The following is a 26,040-nucleotide window of genomic DNA, read 5'->3' as shown; positions in this document are numbered from 1 at the left end:
TTTCTTCAGGAACTGACATTTTTATTCTTATGCAGTTTTCCTAGTGGAATCTTTACTTTTTAAAGTCATAAACCTATTGTTGTGAGAGACTCTCTAGCAAAGCTTGAACTGGATCTCAGGAGTTTGATGCACTCTGTTTTATGCAGGCAATGTAAAAGAAATTTTAAATGTATTATTTAAAGGCACATTAATCTTGCCACTATAATGGTGTAATAATGCATACCATAGAAGATCAGCTTCTAAAAGTAACATCACAGTATCTTTCTTTTTGTTCTCTGAGTCAATTCTTTGTAGAGATAGCAATTACGCATTCATCTCTGTCTCTTATAGCCTGATTCCATATTCAGCTGTGAGGTAGGTAGTCCTTACTCCTTACTCACACAACAAAAAGAATATTTCTCATTTGGAACAAATGGAGGATAGTCAAAATAAGCAAATTTCTATAATAAATGTTAATAACTGAAATGTGTACCTTTTTCTACTAAATTAAGTGAAATAGTTGAATGCTCATAAAATGCTTTGAATATAGGTTTGTCCCATACTTATTATTCCTGTGTTAATAGGTCTGACTTAGATTTTACATTTTTTAATGAAAAAGTACACTACTAGACAGATTCTAGAAATCTGTAGAAACTCTAGAAAGTCTCTTTTAAGCTTAGCACTTTTAAAACCTCACTCTGTGTAGGTTAGTTTGCGCCCCTACAGCCCAGTGTTTTTCATTTAACTGCACTCATAACATTGGAGCTTTGTTTTGAAGCGTTAGCCATTCATTAGTGTAAGAGTATTCTGTAGCTCCCCTGAGCACACACCATGAAAATAAAGTGAATTTTTACTAAGAACTATGGCCTACAAAATGCAAGGGCTCAATAATACTGTAAGCAACGTGATAACCTTTGTATCTGAACAAAGCTCAGGAAAGAATTAAGCACACAGCAGTTCAGCTAGCCATTTTACTTTAATATGGAAATACAGGTTAATTACAATTTAAAAAATGAATTGACATACTCTGTTGTTAACCTTCCATCTGAAAGGGCTTGTATTTTACACATTTTAATGGAAATGTTAGCTAAGGCATGTTTCTACCAAACTCTTTTTTCAGTTTCGACCTACACATGGTTATAAAGTATAGTGAGAGTTCCCATTCTCCTTTCTTGTGATTAGATACCTTACTGAATTTGATGCCATTTGTTACGTATAGTACTGTGGCCTTCAGTAAGTTTTCAGCCTTGCCTTTCAACCTCTTCTATTTCCAGCCACTTGTCCTTATACTTTTGCAGATCTGAGTTAAGCATCCAGAGCACAAGTTCATTAGAGGAGTTAAAACACAGCTGATTGTCTCAGTGGCTCCTGTGGTAATGGGGCTCAAGATGTATGCATTGCTGTGGCAGGTGCCTAAACCAGGCAAACCTCCTGCTCAGCACTGTCTGGCACTGTAAATTGGGTTGTACTTGTCTGTGCTAACATTACTGTCTCTATCAGTATAAACAGGGATTAAAATATATGTGGCCCCTTAAGAGTGGGGTTCCAAGAGTTCTCTGTGTGATTCTGCTTTGGGGGGAATGAAAATTTTTTATTCTTTTCTTTTTCTTTTTCTTTTTTTTTTCTTTTTTCTTTTCACATCTGCAGATGTGAACAGTAAATACAGGAAAAGCATATATCCACCCTAATCTTCTCCCAACCTCGAACTATTTTAATTCATATTAAAATTAATAAAATTAATTTTAATAGTTATATAAATCATTAATTTCTGTATTATTAACTATTGTATAAAATAAATTATTTTTTACTAGGAATTTTAAATGTCTCATAATCCCCACTGACTCAGTCTTCTGAGTATTTGTTCAGGTCCCCCTTGAATCCACATAAAATTCTTGTAACCACTGCATTCTCTGTCAAGGAAATTTAAGTGTCATCCACCATCGTATTTTTCGTAACCATGCTCTTACTAATGTCATTTGATGATCCATAGCTCTTGTACAGAAGGACAAGCATGCACTAAAATCAGTTCTTATCTGTTGTGGTTTAGCCCGGCTGGCAGCCAAACACCACACAGCCGTTCGCTCACCCTCCCCACTCCCTCTCCGGGATGGGGGAGAGAAACGGGAAAGTGAAGCCTGTGAGTTGAGATAAAGACAGTTTATTAAGACAGGAAAAATAATAACAATAATAATAATAATAATAATAATAGTATTAATAGTAATAATGTGTACGAAATAAGTGATGCACAATGCAATTGCTCACCACCCGTTGACCGATGCCCAGCCTATCCGCGAGCAGCCGGCCCCCCCCTCCACCCCGGCTAGCCACCCCTATATATTGTTCAGCATGACGTCAGATGGTATGGAATACCCCTTTGGCCAGTTTGGGTCAGCTGTCCTGGGTCTGTCCCCTCCCAGCTCCTGCTGCACCCCCAGCCTGCTCGCTAGCAGGACAGAGCGAGAAGCTGAAAAGTCCTTGGCTTGGTGTAAGCACTGCTCTACAACAATTAAAACATCAGCATGTTATCAGCGCTCTTCTCATTCTAATCCAAAACATAGCACCCTGCCAGCTACTAGGAGGAAAATTAACTCTGTCCTACCTGAAACCAGGACATTATCTCTATCCACCCTTTTTATATCATGCATGATTTTGTAAACCTCTGTCAGATCGTCCTTAAGGAGACTGGAGAACATTTTCGGTGTCTATCTTACTGAAGGTGTGGATGAACTGTGAATTACTACAGTGGCATAATGTAGCCCACTATATTCTCTATCCCTTGGCTAATAATTCATAATGTTTTACTTGTTTTCTTGACTCCTGTCAACTACTGTGATTCTTTATTAACCAGTCCATGAAGACTTTCCAAGATGTTACTTAGCATAGTATGGCACTCTTGTCAATGTTTACCACAATATAGCATCAATCTAGTTTGATATCACGAAATGGAAGGTAAATAAGAGTCACATTCTCTAAATTGTTTGTCGTATCACATCTTTGTCCTGGGATCTACCACTTCAGAGCATGACAGAATCAGAATCCTGTCATAGTGTGATCTCTGAGACAATACAGTTTGCATCCATTCTTGGAAGAAGGCATTGTTGCAGATCCGTATTTTCAGAGGCTGTCTCCTGCACAGCAAAAGGGTGCTACCTGGCTTCATGCTCCTGCCCTCTTTAAATCAGATCATGTAAAAGTGTAGCACAGAAATAGCATCTGTCTCCATATTATCTCAGCAGTCAGCTGTTGAGCTTGTACAATCTGGTTATTTTTTTCCAATGACGTCCAAATTATTCCTGGTGCAAAGTTACTTTGTGGTATTTGTTTTAGAAAGGATTAAATTTTCTGTGGAAATGCTAACAAGTGACAATGGGAATCTTTAACAGGCATACCTTCTCCCATGAATTGAAAATCATTTGAGTCCTGCTAATTCTTAGCTAGGAAATAACTGTTTAAGTGTTTATCTAAAAACCTTTAGATAGCAGCTACACCTACAACCTAATGAAATTTGTAAAGATTTGTAAAAGTCAGATCATACATACCTTAAGAAATCTCTGCCTTCAACCATGCTTGGCCCTGTTTTAGCACCCCTCATTAATAAGAATTTCACAGAGGTACCCAAGAATTATTTGTCTCTTCTTTTCCAAGAATTGCAAGCCAAACTGCTTTTTCTTCTACCTCAATTTATGCTTGCTTTTTTTTTTCAAGACTGAACTCGAAGAATGTCTAGGCCAAAACCTGTGCTCATTTGTAGAACAATCTACAGCAGTATCCTTGTGCAAGAACCCTAAAAACACGTTTACCATAGTAAACCATAGTACCGTGGTAGACCATAGTCCCGTAGTACCGTGACTGTCTGCCAAAAGTGCTGTATCACTGACAGGAGTGCAGAATCAGTTGTGAAGAGCAACTTAGTAATGAAATAATTCCTCTTTATTTTCACTCTTAATACTAACATATTGTTCCAGCATCATGTTTCTTATGATTTCTTATGAATTTCTTTGGAATTTCTTAGCAGAATTCATATATTCATCCCCGTGTACTAGACAGGCTATCATAAAGATATTCAGCTATTTAAGAAAGTTGTAAATTTCTGAAAGACAACTCAAATCCATGTACAACACAAATGTCAGTGATTTCCTGAAAATAAGTCAGGAGAGGTCATTGTTAGAAGTATTTCTGTATGATTCTGAAGCAGCTGATGAAAGATTTTTGGTCCCCAGTACCTCCATCACTTGTGCTTTGCGCAGACTCTGAAGTTAAAGGTTATGAGTGCTATAGTACTGCACAGCTGCACTGTGAACAGTCTTTCATCTCATTTGTTAAATTTGGAAATGTACTTTCTCCTGGCCTTAATTTTCCTGTATTTCTTCATATTCTAAATGGCAGCTGAAGGCAAGCAGAAATAGGAAGTAATTGATTTAACAACCTAAGACAAGTACAGGGAAGTAGAAAAGTTTGTCTTAGTGCTTGCTGTGACCTGAGAGAGCTTCTCTAGACTTTTTTTTCTAAACAGTACCTCAGCACCTTTGGCCAGCAAAGTGGCCTTTAAGCCTGAATGAGCATGACTTTTTTTTTTTTTCCTCAGTGCAATGCTCCAGTATTTCATCTTTTCAAACTGTTTTACAGCACTCAGAGCAGAATTATATTGACAAGGTTAGAATTCATCTCCTAGAGGAGAATACAGTGCTCCTCCTGTTAAGTGCTAATATAACATCTATGTGTTGGTACCTTAATAACAGCCCCAGATTGCCTAATGAAAGTACTGAAAGCAAACAGTACTCAGTGAGATTTTATTATGACTGAAGTGACTGCAATTTGAGACAAATTATCCCCATTTTTGTTTCCATATCAAAAACAGAAATGCTAAAGCAATTGCTACATGTTTGGTATAGAATTAGACTCCACTGTCATTAATATAGAAGTAAGTGCATTTTTCATGTAAACAGCTCACGAGGGTCAAAAATCAGAGAACTCTGTGGAAAATGCTTGTCAATAACCTCGTGAGTGAATTTTGAAATAAAGTGCCTGTAACCTGTCATTATTTCTTCCTCTCAAAGTTGAGAGCAAGTGGATGAAAATTGAGCTTGTGAATTGAAGGTACTGTGAGTTATATGGCCTTATCGACTTCAGGTAAAATGACAGTTTTGCCTTGTTATTATTTTTCCTTTCAGAGGTCAGGCAATGAACAATATTACCATTATATACTGCAGAGTAAGCGAATTGGTATATAAAAAAAAGTTATTATCTGTGTACACAAAGATTATGTAAGTCACTAATCTTAAAAATGCTCAGTGTATTCTCTCTCTAAAAAAATGGAGGAATGAGTAAGACAAAAAATATCTGCTGGATGGAATAAATACCTGAAATTGTTCAAATGAAAATGTGTTTGTTCAAAAAGCAGATAAAAATAATGTAAATCAATCCTTTTAGAGACTATATATATCATAAATTTGAGTTGCTTTCCGTAAGTTGACATCGTCATATAATAGGAGTATGAGAATGTGAATTAAGTATAAGGTAAGAGCAGACCTAAATGTGTGTACAGGGTCAGGCCTGGATGGAGCTGACTTTCTTCATAACAGCCTTTATGATGCTGTGTACTGGATTTGTGACCAAAGCAGTGCTGATGACACACCCATGTTTTAGTTATGGCTGAGCAGTGCCTGCACAGCATCAAGGCCTTCTCTGTTTCTCAGGCTGCTCACACAGCAAGTAGGTTGGGCGTAAAGGGAAGCTGAGAGGGGACACAGTCAGGAGAGCTGACCTAAGCTGTTCATCTCATCTGACATCTTATGCAGCAATAAAAACTGAGGGGAAGGGGGTTTTGGAAAGGTACCCATTCACAGAGACAGACTGGGCATCAGTCTGCTTGTGAGAGGTGTTGAGGGATTGCCTTTGCATCTTTTTTGTTTGTTTGTTGGTTGGTTGGTTTGTGGTTGTTTTTTAGGGGGGTATTCTTTTTTGTTGTTGTTGTTTTGTTTTTCCTTTCTTCCTCGTCATTACTTCATTTATCAAACTGTCTTGATCTTGATCCATAAGTTTTCTTACTCGCACCACTGGGGCAGGAAAGAGCAGGTGAGCAGCTGTGTCATGCTTCACTGGCTGGGCAGCTGCACTTCAGCCCACTGCAATTTGGTGTTCCTCGTCTGAAGTTCTGAGGCCTCTTTGTATTCAGATCAAAAAGGATAAAATACGTAGCAAAAATACAGGGACAAGATAATTATTTTATGAACTCACCTTAGGTTTTCTAAAATTCAGGGATAATACTGTTTAATGTACTTAGGTACAATTAATTTGGGTTGAAATGGCTGCAAATTGACAATTTCTTCCTCTGTCTTATGGAATAACATTTCGGTATTTTGAAACATTATATTCACTTCCAGTACCTGCTAACACGTTCCAAAATGATTTATACAAAAACTTTTACAAGGAATTAAGCAGAAAGCCTCTCCCACTTCTTTAATGCCATTAGAGTAAAAGGAGGTCAGTTACTCAGAGTTAGCTTACCAAATAAGCTAATTAGACATGCTGGTTGATGTAAAAATAATTTAAAGTACTTTCAAAATGAGTTCTGCTCTTAAGAAAATGCTCTTATCTTTTAAAAGGGTGTGTTTAGACCATTCTGCTGTTCAGAACTGTATCTTTGCTGTATCTAAACTGTATCTTTAGTATTTTGACTTCTAAAATAACTCTACGTGTTTTATTAATTCATTGCTGTTGCTTCAGTGGTTCCTGCCATTTCTGTGCTTCAAAGAATAGAACTTCTGTCCATTCTGTCCATATTAGTGGATAGAAGTTAGCATATGCAAAAAAAGATATTTTTTCATTGCAAAATACATTAAGAGCAGTATTTCTTTAAATTCTAGAAAGGAAAAAATGAGCAGATATTAACTGTCAGACTAATTCTTAATTGCTCAAAATGACTTTTCATTAAGAAGGGAAGTTTAGGGGAAAAAACAGGTTCCATGAAATAACTGTACTGCACATACTTTTTTGAATATATCATCAAAATAAGAGCAACATTAATTTCTACCAGTTGTATAATATGCACAATACTTTGTTTCTCTTTTAGGCTGAAGATTCGGAGACATATAATAATGTAGCTGCAGAGTGTGGGATGCTCACTGTGGTTGTTGTATCTCATTTACCCAAAGATGCTGCCATTGAATGGCACGTTATTGCTGTAGTTGATGATCCACTTCAAAGAAAACATTTTGCAATGAAGATGTTATCAGAGGGCTTCCAAATTGATTGTGAATCTGTGGAGTCCAGTTCTGCATCTTGTGCTTCAATCTCTGTACGTCTAAGCTTGATTTCACCATCTGCTTCTCAGTTTGATTTAGATGGACCTCTTCATGACTTAGTTTCTGTGTTTAGACAAGCAGTTGAGAAACTTTCAGAAGACTGCAATGCAAGTCCTTTGTCTTTTAGAGCTTTCTTCAAGAAGGATGTCTTTGATGATGGAGCACTACAAACAGGTAAGATAGAAAACATGTCTTAATACTATACATAAGGTAATTTGTTTTAGTTCTGCAGAAGGTTTGATGGCAGCTGACCCTGACTTTGAACAGGTTGGACTAGATGATCTTCTTCCAGTCTGAGTTATTCTATGATTCTATAAAAAGAGAAATTGCTGAGAAATCTGGCAGCCTCAAGGTCTAACATAGGGATCGTGAATCTTTTGCTTAAACATGTTTGAACAGTAGTCCATTTGGTAGTCCATTTTTGTCCTGATCTAGAACTATGTTCAAATAACCAAATCCCTTGTGTGAATAGGCACTCCTTTGAGACATATTGATGAAATACTAATGCTCTGAAACAAGAAAATGGTGTTCCATCCTCCATATAAGAGGGTGTCTGGTTTTGAAAATGGGCTGGTTTCTTACCAGTTTAGTCAAGTAGACCCTGATAACCAAAAAAATTACTGTTTTTTATCCAGTACTTAATTTTTCAAAATTTCATTCACTTACCAAGTAAAGAGAGGAGAGTACAGGACAATAAATATAATGTTGCAACTATAAATTATTTCTTCTGATGTACATCTTTATTTTGGGCTGTAATCAATTTGTGAAGCCTAACATTACCCAAGAGCACAAAAGCTTCTTTTATCTGTCAGACATACCACACTGGTAGACCATACTTGTATTGAAATCAGTAAGAGCTTTGCTATCAATTTGAGAAGGAACCAAATCATATCCTTACTCTATATTTGTCTCAGACATGCATGCACTTTAAAAATCCTTGCAAACCACAACTGATCCATATTAATTAGCTGACATAAATGTTAGCCCTCAAATTGTCTACTGTCCTATTTTTTTTCTTAACCTGCAGCAGTTTTTGAAGAAAATTCAACTTGACATTGTTTAATAGATTTAAAGTACAGGAATTGAAAGCTATAAAAATGTGGCATAGAATAAGCATATTTAATCCAGGAAGCAAAGAATGAACATATAGTCTGACAGAATGTTGTTGTTTTTACTACATCTTGTTTAAGAGCTAAAAGGAAACCTGATAAAACATGTTTCTGGCATGGGCTTAACATTATCATTTTGCCTCCTCTCTTTCTGATATTTCTCAGGCCATAAAATAATTACTTCCAAATAAACTTAATTTGCTTTATTAGATATATTGCTCAATATAATGTGTAAATTATGTGCATGAAAATGTGATTCAGTTTGATTCTTGTTACACTACTATGGCATAGATATAGAAAGTTGTTGTGATTTTCATATATTCATTCTGGTTGTGTTCAGTTCTCTCTACTGTCATAATAATTCCTGTCATTATAGTAATTTTATCATTATCTTCACTGGTAAGAGATACATCTTTGCAATCTGTAGAATATATAGAATACATTACATTTAAAAGTAGCACTAATTCATTGATAAAGAATTTAAAAATAACTTTTGTCTACTAAGGAAACATTTCCATAAAGTTCGTGTTATAGGAAGAAGAAATAAGCTATTTGAAAATAATTTCTCATATTAAAACAGTTGCTGCTGAAGTGTCTTGATATTTTTGAATAATTGAATATAAGGCTATTATATATGTACATGGCATGATTTTGAATCAGAAGACTAATTTTTAATATATTGTTAAGACACTGATATATTTAAGTGTCCTGCTAACACATGTCTTTGGAGATAGTGTCCAGTGTCCTCACCTTTCCAAAGGATGCAGACTATTACTGAAATATATCCTTGACTATCTTTTGTACTGTTTTTAATCATATTTCTTATAATTTAACTCACACATATGTATTAACTGTCACTTAAACAAGCACTTTATAAAGTCTCCAAGATGTTCCAATTCATTTCACTATAACCTACACAGCATACACAAGCAAGATATAAATAATCTGTTTTATCTTCATAGTCCTTATTGGCAGTATTTAGTTTTGTCTGTCAGAACAACTGCAGATGTGTCCTTTAGAATGCTTCACAGATGTAATATACCAGAACTAATATCACACCTTCTTTTGAATCTTACACTATTTTAATGTGCCCATAACACCAGCCCAAGATATTGGAGATTATTAAGCTCCGATGTCCACACTTTTTCCAGTTTTATTCCTATGCTCTTATTTAGCTGTAAAGTGGTCCTCAAGCTTCATTTACAGTAACCTGTTAACTTTTCAGCCTACTCCCTAAATTTGGATTCAGTACCATGAGAGGAAAAATGGCATGTTTTATATTACCCAGAAGTTTATTTCATTACCTGAATAGGATCAGAAATGTTTATTATTTCTGATTCTAGGTGAGTTCCAATAAGCTTGTTCTGCTTATGGCATGCTTGTGGATGCATGAGTCTGACTGTGGCAAGTCACAAAAGGAAACAGTTCTGGATTCCAAAATAGAACTGTTTTGTGTCTTTTCAGTTTCAGGTGTGGCCAGAACTTGCTCATACCTGTCTCTGTAGAGGTACCATAAGATATTCTGAGTGTTTGGATGTCTCTTTGTAATGATTTCTATTACCTCCAAAGGTTAGTTTCTGTTCTAGAGTATGTCCAGTTGGGTATCACAGATTACTTATGCTACTGATCAGATAGTTGATAACACTGTCTTTCAAAAACAGAGGAGCATTTTACTAGGACACAGAATAGACCAGAAGTGTTCTGATCTTGAAAATCTGAGGCCAAATACATGAAGTTTTAAAAAATATTTTCCTTGATGTGGCTGCCAAAACATAAATGTTATTGAGAGAGCAGTTTTTCAGTTGCATTTATTAATTCAGCTCAGGTAGTCCTGGTTGCTGACCATCTGTATGATGAGCCATTACTGACATGTCTGATCTCCAACATGTGTTAGACATTGTTAATCCCACAAGTAGGTCTGTTCTTTTGGAGTTTTCAACTCGAACAGGTCCATTGTCTGCTGGGGAAAGATAGTATTAATAACCTAGCAGGGGATGCTAGGCACTGCTATTCAAATATATTTAATGTGAAGCACATCAGACAAATATATCTATAATGGAATAGATAGAAATTATCATGTCTCAAAAGATGAGAGGGATGGCTGAGGAAGTAACTGTTCCAGTCTTACTGCATTTCAGGTGGACTTCCATCATGTCATAAGATTAGTAAATAGTCTTCAAGAATTCTTGAAAGATCTTGAATTACAATGTATTGTCTCTTCTACCAAAAGCATGAAAAAGAAATAAGATAGTTTTTTCTTATTAGAAATTAAAATCATTAGGTTGAAAGGAAGGAATGCTGCCACAGATCTACTCAAATGAGCTTCTGATGAGATGAGTGCTTTTTTGGTGCAAAGAAATTGAAAATTTATTTTAAACTGTCCAAATAAATTAGAGAAGCCTGTTTGTATCTGACACAGTAAGATGAGAACCAAGAACATATGGTACCCTACCTATTGTAACAGGTTAATGGAAATTATTATATTATATGTTACGGATGTCAAAAGAGGCTAAAGGTTTGTGATGCAAATTTGAGACAGATAGCTTTTTGTCATCCTAAGACCAGATGTAAAGTTTTATTGAACAAAGTGTAGTACTGACGATGAACTTCTCAGAGACAATCCCTCATAACATATGAGAGCATTATGGGCACCATGCTGAGAACACAGAACGTGTAGAGGTAGGAGGATTAGATTAAGCTGACATATATACTTAGCAAGATGCTGTTAAGCCTTTAGAAGTCTTTAACATAAATTTGGCTATTTCTTTCTTATTCACATTTAAATATACATTAATATAGACATGTCAGGATGATTGGCTATACCATCCGGTTGACTAGATTATACTTCAGTATAGGGAAGTTGAATGCTCATAAGTCATCCCATTATGATTCCACAAGCCTTGTTCACAGGATGTATGCAAAATATTTTTGAATATTTATTAGGGAGTGGAAAAGGTCCTGCATTTACCAGAACGTCATATTACATAATCCCTTTATAATAATATAGAAAAAAATGAAGAGTGAATACAAAAAGGCAGAAGAGAACAGGAATAGAAATCCAGCCTTATATCAGCATTAAAACGAATATATAACTAGTTTGAAATGTGTCTGTACTCTGTAAATACTTAGGACTAAAAGAATATTTTTACTTATGTGTTTATCAGCTTCAAGGATACTACAATTAACTTAAATATATAACTTAAATTATATAAATAACTATAAATTAACTTAAATATATAACTTAAAAATAATTATAAATAATATATAACTTAAAAATAATTATAATACTGATCGAATAGAGTTCAACTGGACTGCAGAAAATCTTACTTTAAATGGGACTGTTTCTTTGGTGGAAACAGAAGCCCTGTTAGGCATCCATTTAGGAATCTTTGCTTTGATATAGTAATTTCCTGAAGTATGTGCAACATACTGCTTTTAAACTAAGTATTCCATTTATTAAGATACTGCATTATCAACACATTTTTGTAGATGCTTTCCAAAGCACATGGTTCTAGTACTGGTAGATGTTATTTATGTAGTGTAAATCTCAGGCAAGTGGAAGTGCATCAAGTGAAGATAAAAATATACATTTTCTTAACAATGCATTTGTATGCACTGGGAAAAAAAAAAGGTACTTAAAAGGATTTTTAAAAGTATTATAAAAAAGTAAAGATGAATTAATTCCATTAATGTCCATGTAGTCAGTACCACTCAGAGGAAAACCAAATTTAGTCTATTTAATGAATTTTCTTGAATGACATAAGGCAAACCGCAGCCGAATCTGAATGATACTCAGTTGCACAGTCAAATAGTCTGTTTTCTCAAGTTTATTTAAAAAGTAGTATATTGAGGAAAACAAAAGGAAAGCAAGAACAGGCAGAGTTATCCAGAAGTAACCCAAGAGACAAAGTTTTCAGTAACTGCAAGAAGTTTCTGGAGCTTTATCTCTCCAGTCATTCCCCAGAAACATTGGCAAGCAGCTCCAGTAGCAGCAGTGACTTCAGAGGAACATAAAGTAGTGTTGATCTTCTGTCTAGATTCCCAGAATTGCTTGTGCAATGATTCTTTTATACTTCCTCTGTTTTTTCCCTCGTATTTTACTAGTCTCTTACTTATTACTTTTGGTATACCAAAAATAAAGCAAATGATCTTAAAGTACCAGACAGTCAGAGAATACGAGAGGAGAATATGAAAACATCGTTTTCAATATTGCATCTCTCATCACACATAGATCTTATCACAGACCTGATGCCTTCTCTTTCCCTCTTTTAGATGATAAAATAATTATGGCTGATTTGTTGGAGGGAGGAATTTAGTACAGATGTTACAGTTCTCTGTTTATGGAGATATAAGGGTATCACTTTTTTAGTAGGTAGGGAAAGTGACACTAAAGATTGTTCCAACCCAGAAGAGTATTCTAGGATTTGGGATTTCTTTTGTTTTTGCCATAATGTAGATCTATGTAACTTACTGAGTGAATTTCAGCATTGAAATGAATGGTAGCTCTCCACATGTGAGTAATAATATGAACAAAAAAAACACATCCTGATCATTTCCAAGACTTTTCTTGTACCTGCAGAATGACACACCTCACAAATGTAAATGTTCTTTCAGATCATCCAGTTGTCAATCTATGAGTGATCACTACAGCTTAGTTTCAGTTGTTTAACATATATTCTACTTTTCAGGCTCCGAATGATGACTTTTTCCCTTTCCCTTAAAATATTTAAGAGTTTAATCCAATTCAATAAAAGGACATCTTTTCAACATTCAGCTATTAAACACAATTTCTTACTTTCTTTCATCCCTTTTCCATAGTTGTAATCCTACTTGCTAGTTCTTCTTGTTCCTAGTTGTATGTCACCCAGATACTCCTGCTTACAACTCTCAAATATTCATAGACCACTATCAAGTTCTTCTCCACACTCAGACATACAGATCTTGTTATATTAGACCAAACTGTTCACAATCAACTCTTTATTTCATTAACCACCTTTTTCTTTGGACTCATTTTGGTATGTTATGATGTTTTAGGTAATATGTTGTGCAGAACAGAAGGCATTTTTTTCTACATTTTTTATTAACTTGGAGAACATTTATAATAGGCTACAAATTGAGATTAGAAAAAGAATTGATGTGACCAGCTTTGCAATCTAATGATGTAGTTGTTGTGGCTAACGTAGATAATTTGGCCAAATAGAAATATTTTTAAAATATCATGGTGCTGTCTGAAGTAGACTATAAAAATGAACTTAGTTTTCTACCAAATCCTGTTAATTTAAAATAAATAGAAAATCCAAGTATAGTTGCCTAACTTGAAAGAAGAGGAAAATTCAAATTCTTCAGGTTTCCTGTTAAGAGAATAGATAATTTGCCAGGTATAATTGTTCAAGCAGCAGACCTATGCTGCTGCTCAAAAAATAGAGAAAGAAAAAAGAAATGGTTAAATTAGTCCTTGGAGAAATGAATCAGACTATAATATATATAAGCAATTAAGAAACACTGATATGATTCATGAGTGTGTTTAAAATGACATTTTAAAAGGGTAGAAGCAGCTAAATTTGGTCTTGGACTACAAAGGTGGCTTTGTAATCTTGCTATTGCTACCCAAAGTATCCAGTCAAGGGACCTGACATATTAAATGACTTAACAAGCTGAAAGTTTTTGTATCTGTTTTCAAGGCTGTTACTATACCTTCTACAAGTCACTGTGAACATCTTACATAAGACAATGGAGAAAGGATTTATTTATCTGCTATCAAAAACTTGCAGATTTTATTTATTTTTTTAATAGTAATATTGCCTCTTGAATGAATTTGCATAGGAAAGTGTTTTATGCCTGTGAGGCAGTTTAAAATATATTAAAGCCTACTTTAGGGCAGCTGCCTTCTGTCCTTTAAGATGGGAAATTTATTTTTTAAGAGCACAGATCCTAGACTGAGAAAAATTCAACCACTTGGTGCCAAGGCCAGGTAGCAAATTTAGAACACCTCCTTCTTCAAAGTAGAGAGCATGTGATATCTAAAGGCTATGTATGGCACAGCTGGACGTAAAAATCTTGGCTAAAACTTTAAATGGAAGCAAGTTCTTTAATTGCTTGACCCAAAATTGATCTAGAATATACACTTTTATCTTTGATACAGAACACTAGCAATCTCTTGATAAGGTTGTTTTAAAGCTACCTGTGTACAACCTCACATTTCTTCCAAATTTCAGCTACTGAAATCTGCAGTACATTTACAGGTTACTCTTTGCTCCTTGTCATGTTTTCACATTGTATTGAAGTACTTCTGAGTTCTTCACCAAAGGAATTATTTGTGTGGACTTCTTAGTTTTCCTGTTGAAGATTTACATGCCATGACCAGTGGGACAAAATGGACCTGCCATAAAGCAGATGTTTTGCAGAAAAAGTCATAGATCATAAAAAAGAATTTCCTAAGCTTGTTGATGTGTAAACCTGATTCGCTTTCCTCCCTTAATTAGTTTAGAAAATGCAAGCCATTTTTTTATGGTAATCCAGGCAGTGCCTTTGCTGCTTTATGCTATTTATTTAGTTATCTCAATAAACATTGGAATTTGCTAAAAACAGTAGGCTATAAGGTGAAGATCTTGAACGAGTAGATGTAAAGAGGCTTTGATTACAGAATTAGAAACCAATATATTCTGTAATGAGTCAGAAGGGATAATTTTGATAGTTAGCTCTACAAGGAATCTGAACAGATTAACAGTCTTCTGGAAAACTGTTATCTTCTACACAGGTGTAAATATACATGGTCTGTCCATATACGCATATGTTTTTGTATATGCACCTAAAATGCATAAAGTGCAAGCGTCCTCCTACAATGTCAAAATGATTTTTTTGAAACTTTATTACTTTGTTGACAGAGAGCACCTATAAAAGTATCTTACAAAAATATCATCAAGCATTCAGTCATTGCCAAATTTGGATCATCTGGTGTTTAATATATGAGGCATACATGCTCTGTCTATCTATCCAGAAACCATTTGTGACAAATTCAGTTTTTAATGACATGTCACAGATTATGATTTACAATTACATGAAAAGTTTTTCTCTGACACCGTTTAAACATGCCAACATTTTTGCACTAATTCTGCAATTCTAAGTTAATAAACACTGAAAAAACTTAGATTTCCAGAGACCTCTGAGGAGTTCTACGGAACTGCCGCTGGAAACTGGTCTGAAGGACACCACTTTATGATTATTGTCTTAATTTTTAGACATATCACAAATATATCTTGTCTTGACAGAGAAGTTGTGGCTCTACTTTCCCTGGAATTATTCAAGGCCAGGCTGGACAGGGCTCTGAGCAACCTGGTCTAGTGTACGGTTGGAACTAGACGACCTTAGGTCCCTTCCACCCCAAGCCATTCTATTAATCTATGAAATCAGTCCTGTGCTTAAAATGTTTTCAGCATGCATTTATGAAGGGGATTTTGTTGTTGTTTGTTGTTGTTTTTGGAACACCATTCAATGTCATACAGTCATACTCTGACTCAGAAGGAAATATATAAAAGCTTAGGATCCATACAAGTATTATAATTTTGTTCAATGACTTCCCACCCATTTAACAGGTTGGGGCCTTGGGTTGATTTATTTTTGTTGTTGTTTTTTTGTCTGATATAATGCAGCTATTACAAGAAAAAGTGAAAAGTTTTTCTTGTTTATGCCACATGCACTGTAACTTTTAAGCCTACAAAATAGCTGTAACTCACCACCAAAAGAAAGTATTTTGCAATTGTTGCAGTTAGTCATTTGACAATGCATAATATATGCAGTGGTCTCAATAGTCTGTTTCTTTTGAAACTTCCGGTGAATTTCAGTTTAAAATAGCATAAGATTATTAGGTGTCATTGAGAAAATTGCTATCTTTAGAAAAACAAGCTAGGAATTTTTTATTATTATTTATTTTAACTTTTCCTTCTTTGGACTTCCCTCTGCTTTTACTTTTAAGGCATCAGATCTGCTATGTTAAAATCCAATTAATAGATCTAATTCATTGACACTTAGAGTACATTTATAACATAGTCCCTTTAGGTGCTTCTACTTAGACATAAATCAACACTGGGTAATTGGAGAATATGTAATTTTTTGTACATCGTAACAAATTAGAATGTTCTTTCTCTTTCTTCTTATTTCTGCATGGCAAGAGTGTAGCCAGCAGGTTGACTGAAGGAGCTGCAACTAGAATACCATTTCTATTTTTGTGGTGTCACAGAAAGAGATCACCAAACTGGAGAAATTTCAGAGAAGAGCCACTAAAGTAGATGGTTAGAAGCATGACATATAGGAGATATGAGTAAAGACTAAAGGAACTGGCTTTGTTCCACCTAGGAAAGAGAAGGCTGGGGAGGAACCAAATGGCAGTTTTGCATTACCTAGACGGGTATTGTTGACAAGGACCCAGGCTTGTCTCAGAGGTGCACAGGTAAAGGACAAGGGGCAGCAGTCACAAGGTACAGCAGGAGAGATTCCAGTTGGACACAATTTTTCTCCACAAGAGCAGTGTGTGCTGGTGCAGGCTGCCCAGAGAGGCTGTGGAACCTCCACCTTGGAGGTTTCCAAAACCTGACTGCACAAGGCCCTCAGCAAACTGATCTAATGACAGGGAACCTTTCCAACCAAAAGTATGATATGATATATTAAATCATAATTATATGATGGCACTTGAAGGGCAACCAGGCGATCAGGCCCAGTCAGCATGGGTTTATGAAAGGCAGGTCCTGCTTGACGAACCTGATCTCCTTCTATGACCAAGTGACGCGCTTGGTGGATGAGGGGAAGGCTGTGGATGTGATCTACCTTGACTTCAGTAAGGCTTTTGACACCGTTTCCCACAACATTCTCCTCAAGAAGCTGGCTGCTCGTGGCTTGGACTGGCATACGCTTTGTTGGGTTAAAAACCTGCTGGATGGCCGGGCCCAAAGAGATGTGGTGAATGGAGTCAAATCCAGTTGGAGGCTGGTTACTAGTGGAGTCCCCCAGGGCTCGGTGCTGGGGCCAGTCCTCTTTAATATCTTTATCGATGACCTGGACGAGGGGATCGAGTGCACCCTCAGTAAGTTTGCAGATGACACCAAGTTAGGTGCGTGTGTCGATCTGCTCGAGGGAAGGAAGGCTCTGCAGGAGAATCTGGATAGGCTGGACCGATGGGCTGAGGTCAACTGTATGAAGTTCAACAAGGCCAAGTGCCGGGTCCTGCATCTGGGGCGCAACAACCCCAAGCAGAGCCACAGGCTGGGAGATGAGTGGTTGGAAAGCTGCCTGGCTGAGAAGGACCTGGGAATACTGGTTGATAGGCAGCTGAATATGAGCCAGCAGTGTGCTCAGGTGGCCAAGAAGGCCAACAGCATCCTGGCTTGTATAAGAAGCAGTGTGGCCAGCAGGTCTAGGGAGGTGATTGTCCCCCTGTACTCGGCTCTGGTGAGGCCGCACCTCGAGTACTGTGTTCAGTTTTGGGCCCCTCGCTACAAGAAGGACATGGAGGTGCTCGAGAGAGTCCAGAGAAGGGCAATGAAGCTGGTGTGGGGTCTGGAGAACAAGTCTTACGAGGATCGGCTGAGGGAGCTGGGGTTGTTTAGCCTGGAGAAGAGGAGGATCGGGGGAGACCTCATCGCTCTCTATAGGTACCTTAAAGGAGGCTGTAGAGAGGTGGGGGTTGGTCTATTCTCCCATGTGCCTGGTGACAGGACGAGGGGGAACGGGCTAAAGTTGCGCCAGGGGAGGTTAAGGTTGGATATTAGGAAGAACTTCTTTACTGAAAGGGTTGTTAGGCATTGGAATGGACTGCCCAGGGAAGTGGTTGAGTTGCCATCCCTGGAGGTCTTTAAAAGACGTTTAGATGTAGCCCTTAGTGATACGGTTTAGTGGAGGTCTTGTTAGTGTTAGGGCAGAGGTTGGACTAGATGATCTTGGAGGTCTCTTCCAACCTAGACGATTCTGTGATTCTGTGATAATTAATTGGTCGAAAATTTGACCAAACATTATGAAAAAACAGCTTTTTTCTGTCATTAATACTGCCTACTCTTGCAAAAGATGGCTACCACTCCTTACGAGGATAATAATTACTGAACCCAATAAGCAAGTTTTTCCTATTGGAGTCTATCTTTGAAAGAGAACTGGTTCTTTAGTTCTTTGCTCTTTTTTTTTTTTTAAATAGTATATTATTCTGTTTAGTACATGTTAATTCAGTATACTGGCTATTGGGTTGAAATTAGGCATAAGAATAAACAGTATCTCACCTGTTTTACTCTTAAGGATATCATCTGTATACTGATGTTATGGATGTAAATCTATTTGAGATATACAAATGTCTTTTTGTTTGTGGCACAGAAAGAGTAAGTGACTTGGTAACTTCACACAAGATGGTAAAATTACAGAGCTTTATTTTTCCTGAAGTTCTTGGCTGAAGTTACAGATGCTCAGCAACCCTCAAAATGAGGTACTGTTTAGAGGCAGCATTGTAAGACTAGGTAATGAAAATGTTGAAGAACAATAGTTCATTGAAATGCATGCCTTGTTTCAGAAAGGGGTTTGAGATCAAATCTGTTTTGAGATTGCTCATCTATTGGGCATAACTACATCATTTTAAAATTGTCAAGGGATCTTGTCATTTCCAGACTTTTATGAAGAGCATGACTAATTGAACGCAGCCTAAGGCATTTTCTACAATTAGATACATAAAGATAAATACGTTCTAATTTAGCTGATTACTCTATTTTTTCTTTGCATTAACTACATAGAATGCACTTGGAATTCTCTTCTTTCATAACATGTAGTGTAACATACCTGCTGTGATTTAATCAACTACTTTATCTGGGTTACTCAAATTATAACAGCTATATAAATAATCAGGATCTCTATCTTTAGATTAGGCCTTTCTAAGTTTACTGTTCTTCTAAATTCAAATTTTATTATTATTATTTTTTTTGGTGGTTGTTTTTGGCTATTACAATATGCAAACCACTTAAACTTTTGGTCTAATACCTTTAAAAATACAGTTACAGAAACCTCAGCTGTTTAACAATGCTTGTCATTTTTTGCTTAACTTGTTTGAAATACTTTATGTAGGAGTTTTGCAAAATTTTTAAGCATATTAAGATTTCCTTTTGAAAGGAAACTTGTTGGATAATACTTCCTGGCTCTAGAGATTAGTGCTACAATGCTTGCTCTACATTAAGTTTACCATATGATGCTGCTTAAAAAAAACGTCTTTGATGGGTATTAATTGGAAGGAACATTTTGGTGTTTGGTGTTAGGTGGGAGTTATTCTAAGCGGATTACAATGTTCTTTTACAATTTTCCCGTGTTCTTTATGTTTCACTTTTTACAAATATACTACAGACAGGCTGAAAAGGATCCCAGAACTTTTCAGTATATAAAGCATCCCCATTCAAAGTCAATAATTATACTAAAAAAACTTTACCCATTCCAGGGTACACTGGTGTCATATTAAAGAATATTTGGTATAAGAGAGGGTATATTTTTAGCATTGAGTTGGCTAGGAAATCTCAAATAGTTATCTTAATTAAAAAAATATCCAGTCAGTTCCTCCCACTATGCCATTTAGGAGAAAAAAAAGCAAACAATACACTTTCTGGAAGACAGTAAGACTTACAAATAACTGCCACATAAAAGAAGAACATAGGAAAACTTAGTTATTTTTCTCGCACATTGATAAAAGTTGTCCAAGCATTGATGGAAGAGCATCAGACACCAGCCAGGAAAAGCTATGGAACTAGAGGCAAGACCTTGGCCCTTTTGAAACATTGATTCTACTGAGATTGCAGTCTCTTGTTCATCCAAAGAATGATCCTTATTCTGATAACATCACACACCAAGACATATACAACAAGCCCAAATTTCAGAAAATAGTGAGAATGTGAACTCTGAAAATCAAGTCAATCTGAACACCAAACATCATTTGCTACTGTTGTTTTGTCTTTTAGGTGAAATGAAATCCCAATCTATTGGAATTAATGGCAATTAACAAATGGAATTAATGTTATTAACATAATTGTGAAAGAATTTCAGAACAGCTGAAAGAATGAAACTTGAAGGCAGGCACAGTGAACAAATTGCAACAAAACAGTGTAAGAATCAAGAGGCAGCAGTCTAAAGTTTCTTGATCTGGAAAAAGGAGATGTGAGTGACATAAACCAGAATATAGCAAGTAGCATAATAAAGTAAAAGCTTCAGTTTTAAAAAATGTGTTGTTCTATGCTGAAAATATGATTGGTAGCAGGAAACCATGCATACAGAAATTCACAGCATGGATTCTACTGGGTGTTATTTATTAAATTAGGAGCCATTAATATGTTTCTCTATCCCAACTTCAGAAGAAAAATAGTGGCACAGAAACACAAGAAACTTGATAGGTCACACACAGTCCTCACACCAACCTAAACATACCACATCCTGTTGATTGTTGTTAATATTTTTAAACGAACAGTTTTTTATTAGCAGGAGGAAAAGAAGTATTCAGAGAGAAAATATCCCTTTTTAGGATCTTGATACTATGAAATTCTTATGTGTCTCGTGGATTGATGCATCTTTCATTGCCATTGAGATCACTACACGGAGACAGCTGGACTCCATTTAAAGTAGGGATGTGGTAAGCAGCCAGAGTAGTGTATCTTTGATGTAGGAGAGAAGTAGTACAGCTTTGCCTCAGAATCATGATTCCTAGCAAAATGAAAGTTTCTTCTGGAGCACTTCTGAAGCAATATGCAAGTCAGTGACTATGACATATCATGCCTTGCATGGTAAAGTCCAAAGCTTGGTTTTAATTTGTTTAGTGGGCTTTGCTCTGCAGAGAATAGTCTCCTTTCATGTTGATTCCATGTTATCATAGGATACATTTAAAAATTTGCCAAAATATAGCTTCAGTTGCTGATTTTTGTTGAAACTTTTCTGCATCATTCATGTAACTCTGATAGCAACCTGACAACGTAAGAGACCATAAAAAAAAGAAATTATATAATTAGAGAGAAACGGCCTGCCTTCTTTACATCTCATCATACTGTTTTAACTAAGGTTTAAATGTAGGCCCTTTATGGTTTTATTTAACATAAGTATTATGCTTTTCTTTTTACCTTTGTCTTGCTGAACTGGGTTTATTTTGTGTTTTCTGGGTTTTTAATGTGTTCATCATTTGGCTAAGCAGGCTGTTAACACTTTCATTCTGAAGTTTTATGAAATTTCAGATCTTTTCTCTTAAGCTGAGATTCAAACTCTGATTTTAGAGGCTATTTTAAGTTTCTAGTATTACGAAATCTGTCTTGAAGATGTTATATGTCATTCGGTTTTCAAGCAAAACATTTACATCTGATTGGAGCTTGGCAAACTCATTTTGGCTTCTTCTTACTTTACGGTGTCTAGCATCTGAAGTGTTCTTTCTGTTCATAAAATAGACACAGGCAGTGACAATCACTGTTCAGGATTCTCCAAACTCATTTTCTAATATTCCAGAATTCTACTTTGGAGACACTTTCTCAAATAGAAGATAATTTTTGGCCCTACACTTGTGGATCTTGTACTTGACAAACTGTTTCTTCTCTATTATTCTGCCGTCCATTGCCCCACAGGAATCTCATGGGAGATGCATAGTTTTTCTTGTGAGGGCTAGATTATATCAGAATGAAACAACTCTGCTTGATTTTCAAATAATTGCAAGGTAAATTGCAAGACTGGAAATAGATGAAATCTGCATCTGAAATGATTGGATTCAATATTAGAACTCCTGTTAAAGTTCTTACGGAACTTTCTCCAGATTGCTCACCTTTACTAAAAAGCAGACTTGCAGATACACTGTAATCTTTAGCCAACATTTTGCAAAACAACTACTGGCGTTCCTGCAGCAATAGTTGGTTACTTTTACTAGTATCGTTCTGTTTGCAAACTGACAATTCCATATTAGCTCATTTGATAAATGTTCTTTGACCAGATATGGATCTTTATCTCCTCCTAAAGGCTAAATATTTCTGCATGTTTGGAATTAATTGCATCAGCTTCATTAATATGTTTCATGATCTTAAAGCTCCTAGGGGTGTTTTAATCTGGTGTTTGAGGTAACTTTCTTGATCAACCCCCAAGCTTCATCCTGTAGCTGTGAACTGGAGTTGACTAGTTCACTAGGTTGACTTAAAGCTGTTTGACTGTGATTGTTGTTGCTTGACTTCTTTATGGATCACAGATTTTATGTTAGATAAATCCCGTAAAAAGTCAAGTAATGAACAGGAAAGGAAGAGAATTCATCTAAAATTTACTAAAGCCTTTTGTTGTCCCTAAAAGCATAATCATGACCTTCTGCTTAAGTGGATGGAACTTGTAGCCACAGGGAACCTTTCACACAGATTTTATTGAAAGATTGAAGCTAAAATGAAAGGCCAAATGAAAGTTTACAGCTATTTTGTAGGATGTGGACAAAAAAAATTATTACTACTGTAGTAAGTTCAAACTGTTAGTGATTACAGAAAGACGGTCATCTTGCTCAGTGTTCTGTCCATGGAGAGCTTGTTGAAAATTCATAAAATGTGGCATTAGTGACATTTCCAGGGTAGTACACAATCTGCTGTAGCAAAGAATTACCTGAAAGTAGAAATTCCACCATTCTGACTCTTTCTTATTAAGCATATTAATTGCATTATGAACTTCCACTTTTATTCCTGAACTATTTCCTTAATAGTTATGTGTTTACAGATGAAACCTTTTTAATAGCTGACACCATTACCACCTTGGTAGTCTACAATCAACTTTTTTTTTTCTTTCCTATACATTCTCATTAAGCAAAAGGTTCTAAAATTCCCAGTTTTGTTTTTCCTCTTGTGCCTTCACATTGGTGTGTCTTGTTGGAATATAGTAAGCAGTGTTTTTAGTAAAATAAAGATATACCTGGCTATAGCATGTTTTTCTCTTTTGCTCTCTGGGTACCTAAGAAAGGAGATTAGTATCATCACCTGTATTTCGTAGAAAAGGAGACAGAATAGAGGTAGTGACTTGTTCAGGTTTTCTCAGTAACTCTGTGACAGAAATTGAACTTTTGTCTCCTGAATTCTAGCCAATTTTTTTGTCCAGCCTACTCTCCTTCTGCATAGGAGTGCAGATTCCAGAATGATTAAAGACATAAAAAGGAGACAATGTAAACAGATGTAAATGAATATACACAGTTTATGAAATCCTGACTTCATCTAATTCAGTGGTAAAATGCCCTTTGACTTTAGTGGAGTTGGGATTTTCTTCAGGTCAGATCATCTTTTAGAGAAAACAGTGCCTTTTTTACACTCGGGTCTTTCAAATCTTTTTTTTTTTTAACTTTTTTTTTTTTTCTGTATACAGTTTGTGTTGCCACAGGATCTCTAATTAAACTTGGAACACAATTACATAATGTTCTGTCAGCTTCTATTTCTTAACCAGACCTTTGCACCTTTCTTTGAATTCCTTTTGCTCTGGAAAAAAAAAAAAAAAAAAGTATGTACTGATTGTTCTGAACAGCATTAAGCTTGTTTTTTATTACCATTATTCTCACATATCTAGATTTTTTGGGTTTGATTCTTTTGTATTCTCATTATATAAAGTAGTATTTTATCTGCTGATAACAAACTTCACTGTTAATTATAGTTCAGTGAAAAATTACTCTGTGTTGTGGCCACAGAGTGATAGGTAAAATGAGGAAAGATTAGTTATTGAAACTTGTATGTTTTGGACTTAAAACGTGTGTTTTCTGTTAAAAATTATTGATAGCTTTTAAGGTTGGCATGGTTTTATAAGGCTTTAATTTTGCTAACCAAGTAGGAAAATTAGTGATAGTTTGTGGATTAGTAATTAAATGTTTAGATGAAAAATATGGTTTACTCCTGACAGTTAAGTTTGTGGTAGTGGCTCTGGCTATTCACCATCTCTGCTCTGATTTTAGTTGTTTCATTTTCTTTTTGATTAAACTGAGCTTTTTCCTCCTAAATAATAGTGTGGTAGTAGGAGATGAGAGTTCATTGAGATGTAGAAGACAAGAAAGAGACTTGGTGGCAAAATGAAAAAAAAAAAAAAAAAGTAGTCAATGGGAAGGAATTGTTCTCAGTAACCAATGTTTTAGAAGAGCCAGAGAAGAGCCACTTTGTTTTTCTTTTTTTCCCATTAATGTTTGTAGGGGATAGAACTGCTGTAAGTAGTAAAGTCAATATAGGGTAGTGTCATACAATCCTAAAATAAACCCTTACGCAGTATATTGACACTGGTTTAAACACAGTCACTCAGGAGGACAAATGCTTTCTTGAATTAATTATTTTTTGAGGACTATATTCCTCCATTCTGTCTCATCTGCTCATCACCTTCAGATAATTCTGACTTGTATGTGATCTAACTAACAAGGCTCCAAAAAGAATACGACTGGTTATTTCTCACAGGAGGTTTTAGTCTGGAGAGAAATAGTGAGCAGGATATAAAACAGGAGATGTTGATGAAAGTTTAGAAATTCCATTGAACATGGCATAAAATTGAAAAGAAAAATTAAGAATAGGAAAATCTAATATATAATGTCCATTTTTAAGTAGTGTTAGTTTCCTGAGAAGCTGCCCTCTTTTTTGAAACTTAAGAAATTAAAAATATTAATGAACTGTGTCTGCACCAAGACACAGTACCCTTTCCAACATATCACCTCTAAAAATATGCTTCAGTAATATTAGAAATAGAACAGTAAACTCAAAAGCAAATGATACAGAAATAAAACACATCTACTTGCCCTGCGAAGGTGAAATTACTATTGCTTTTTTATGAGTGGTGCCATGGACGAGACTGGACATATATTTCTTTTTCTTTTGACAACTTGGATTCAGTAGTTTGGCTTATTTTCTAACAATGTGTTTGCTATAGAAAATATTTCATTCTACTGAGCTGACATACTGTTGAGCAATAAAAAGGCTTGGCTTACAAAATATGCGTGAAGCACTGCACAAAGTGGTAGATTCGGACCTGGATAACTGGAACTTCAATTCCATATAAGTAAATGAACCTAGATATAAATAAAGAAATATACTCTAGCCTTAGTATGAGAGAATTAAGCCTTTCTTGTTAAAGTAGTTTTTAGTGGCTGTGACAAAGATCAAAGACTAAAAATGAAGCATTTTTTGAGAATAATGCTTTAGAACAGACATTGTAAACATTGCATATATAAGACTAATTTTGGAATTATATAGGCTGTGCTCTAAGAATTCATAGTAATACTAGCATAACCAGTGGAGCATTATCAAGAGTTAGTAATGCGATTGTATTGCATACAGTTAAGTCTTATTTCTTACTGTCAGAACTAATATTAAAGTCATATTCCCATTATCCGTCCCAGAACAGACATGTCAGATGTGGTGTAGCATAGACATGCCATACTGTATCTTTCTCTGTCATATTTTTCCTCTCCTCTCCTCTCCTCTCCTCTCCTCTCCTCTCCTCTCCTCTCCTCTCCTCTCCTCTCCTCTCCTCTCCTCTCCTCTCCTCTCCTCTCCTCTCCTCTCCTCTCCTCTCCTCTCCTCCCCTCTCCTCCCCTCTCCTCCCCTCCCCTCCCCTCCCCTCCCCTCCCCTCCCCTCCCCTCCCCTCCCCTCCCCTCTCCTCTCCTCTCCTCTCCTCTCCTCTCCTCTCCTCT

At 36.0% G+C, this 26,040-nt stretch overlaps 1 protein-coding gene across 1 annotated transcript in view; it reads left to right on the top strand.

Annotated features, from left to right (window-relative positions):
- DPH6 (diphthamine biosynthesis 6) overlaps positions 1 to 26,040 on the top strand; it is a 200,204-nt gene that overhangs the window by 154,321 nt on the left and 19,843 nt on the right. Inside the window, exon 14 of the mRNA XM_035552235.2 lies at positions 7,052 to 7,457. Within this exon, the coding sequence (XP_035408128.1) occupies positions 7,052 to 7,457 (406 nt within the window). The remainder of the gene's footprint in view (positions 1 to 7,051; positions 7,458 to 26,040) is intronic.

The sequence above is a fragment of the Cygnus atratus genome, chromosome 5, assembly GCF_013377495.2.
Source record: "Cygnus atratus isolate AKBS03 ecotype Queensland, Australia chromosome 5, CAtr_DNAZoo_HiC_assembly, whole genome shotgun sequence".
Taxonomy (NCBI): domain Eukaryota; kingdom Metazoa; phylum Chordata; class Aves; order Anseriformes; family Anatidae; genus Cygnus; species Cygnus atratus.
The sequence above is the reverse complement of the archived record's forward strand: the minus strand, read 5'-3'. Positions and strand labels throughout refer to the sequence as shown.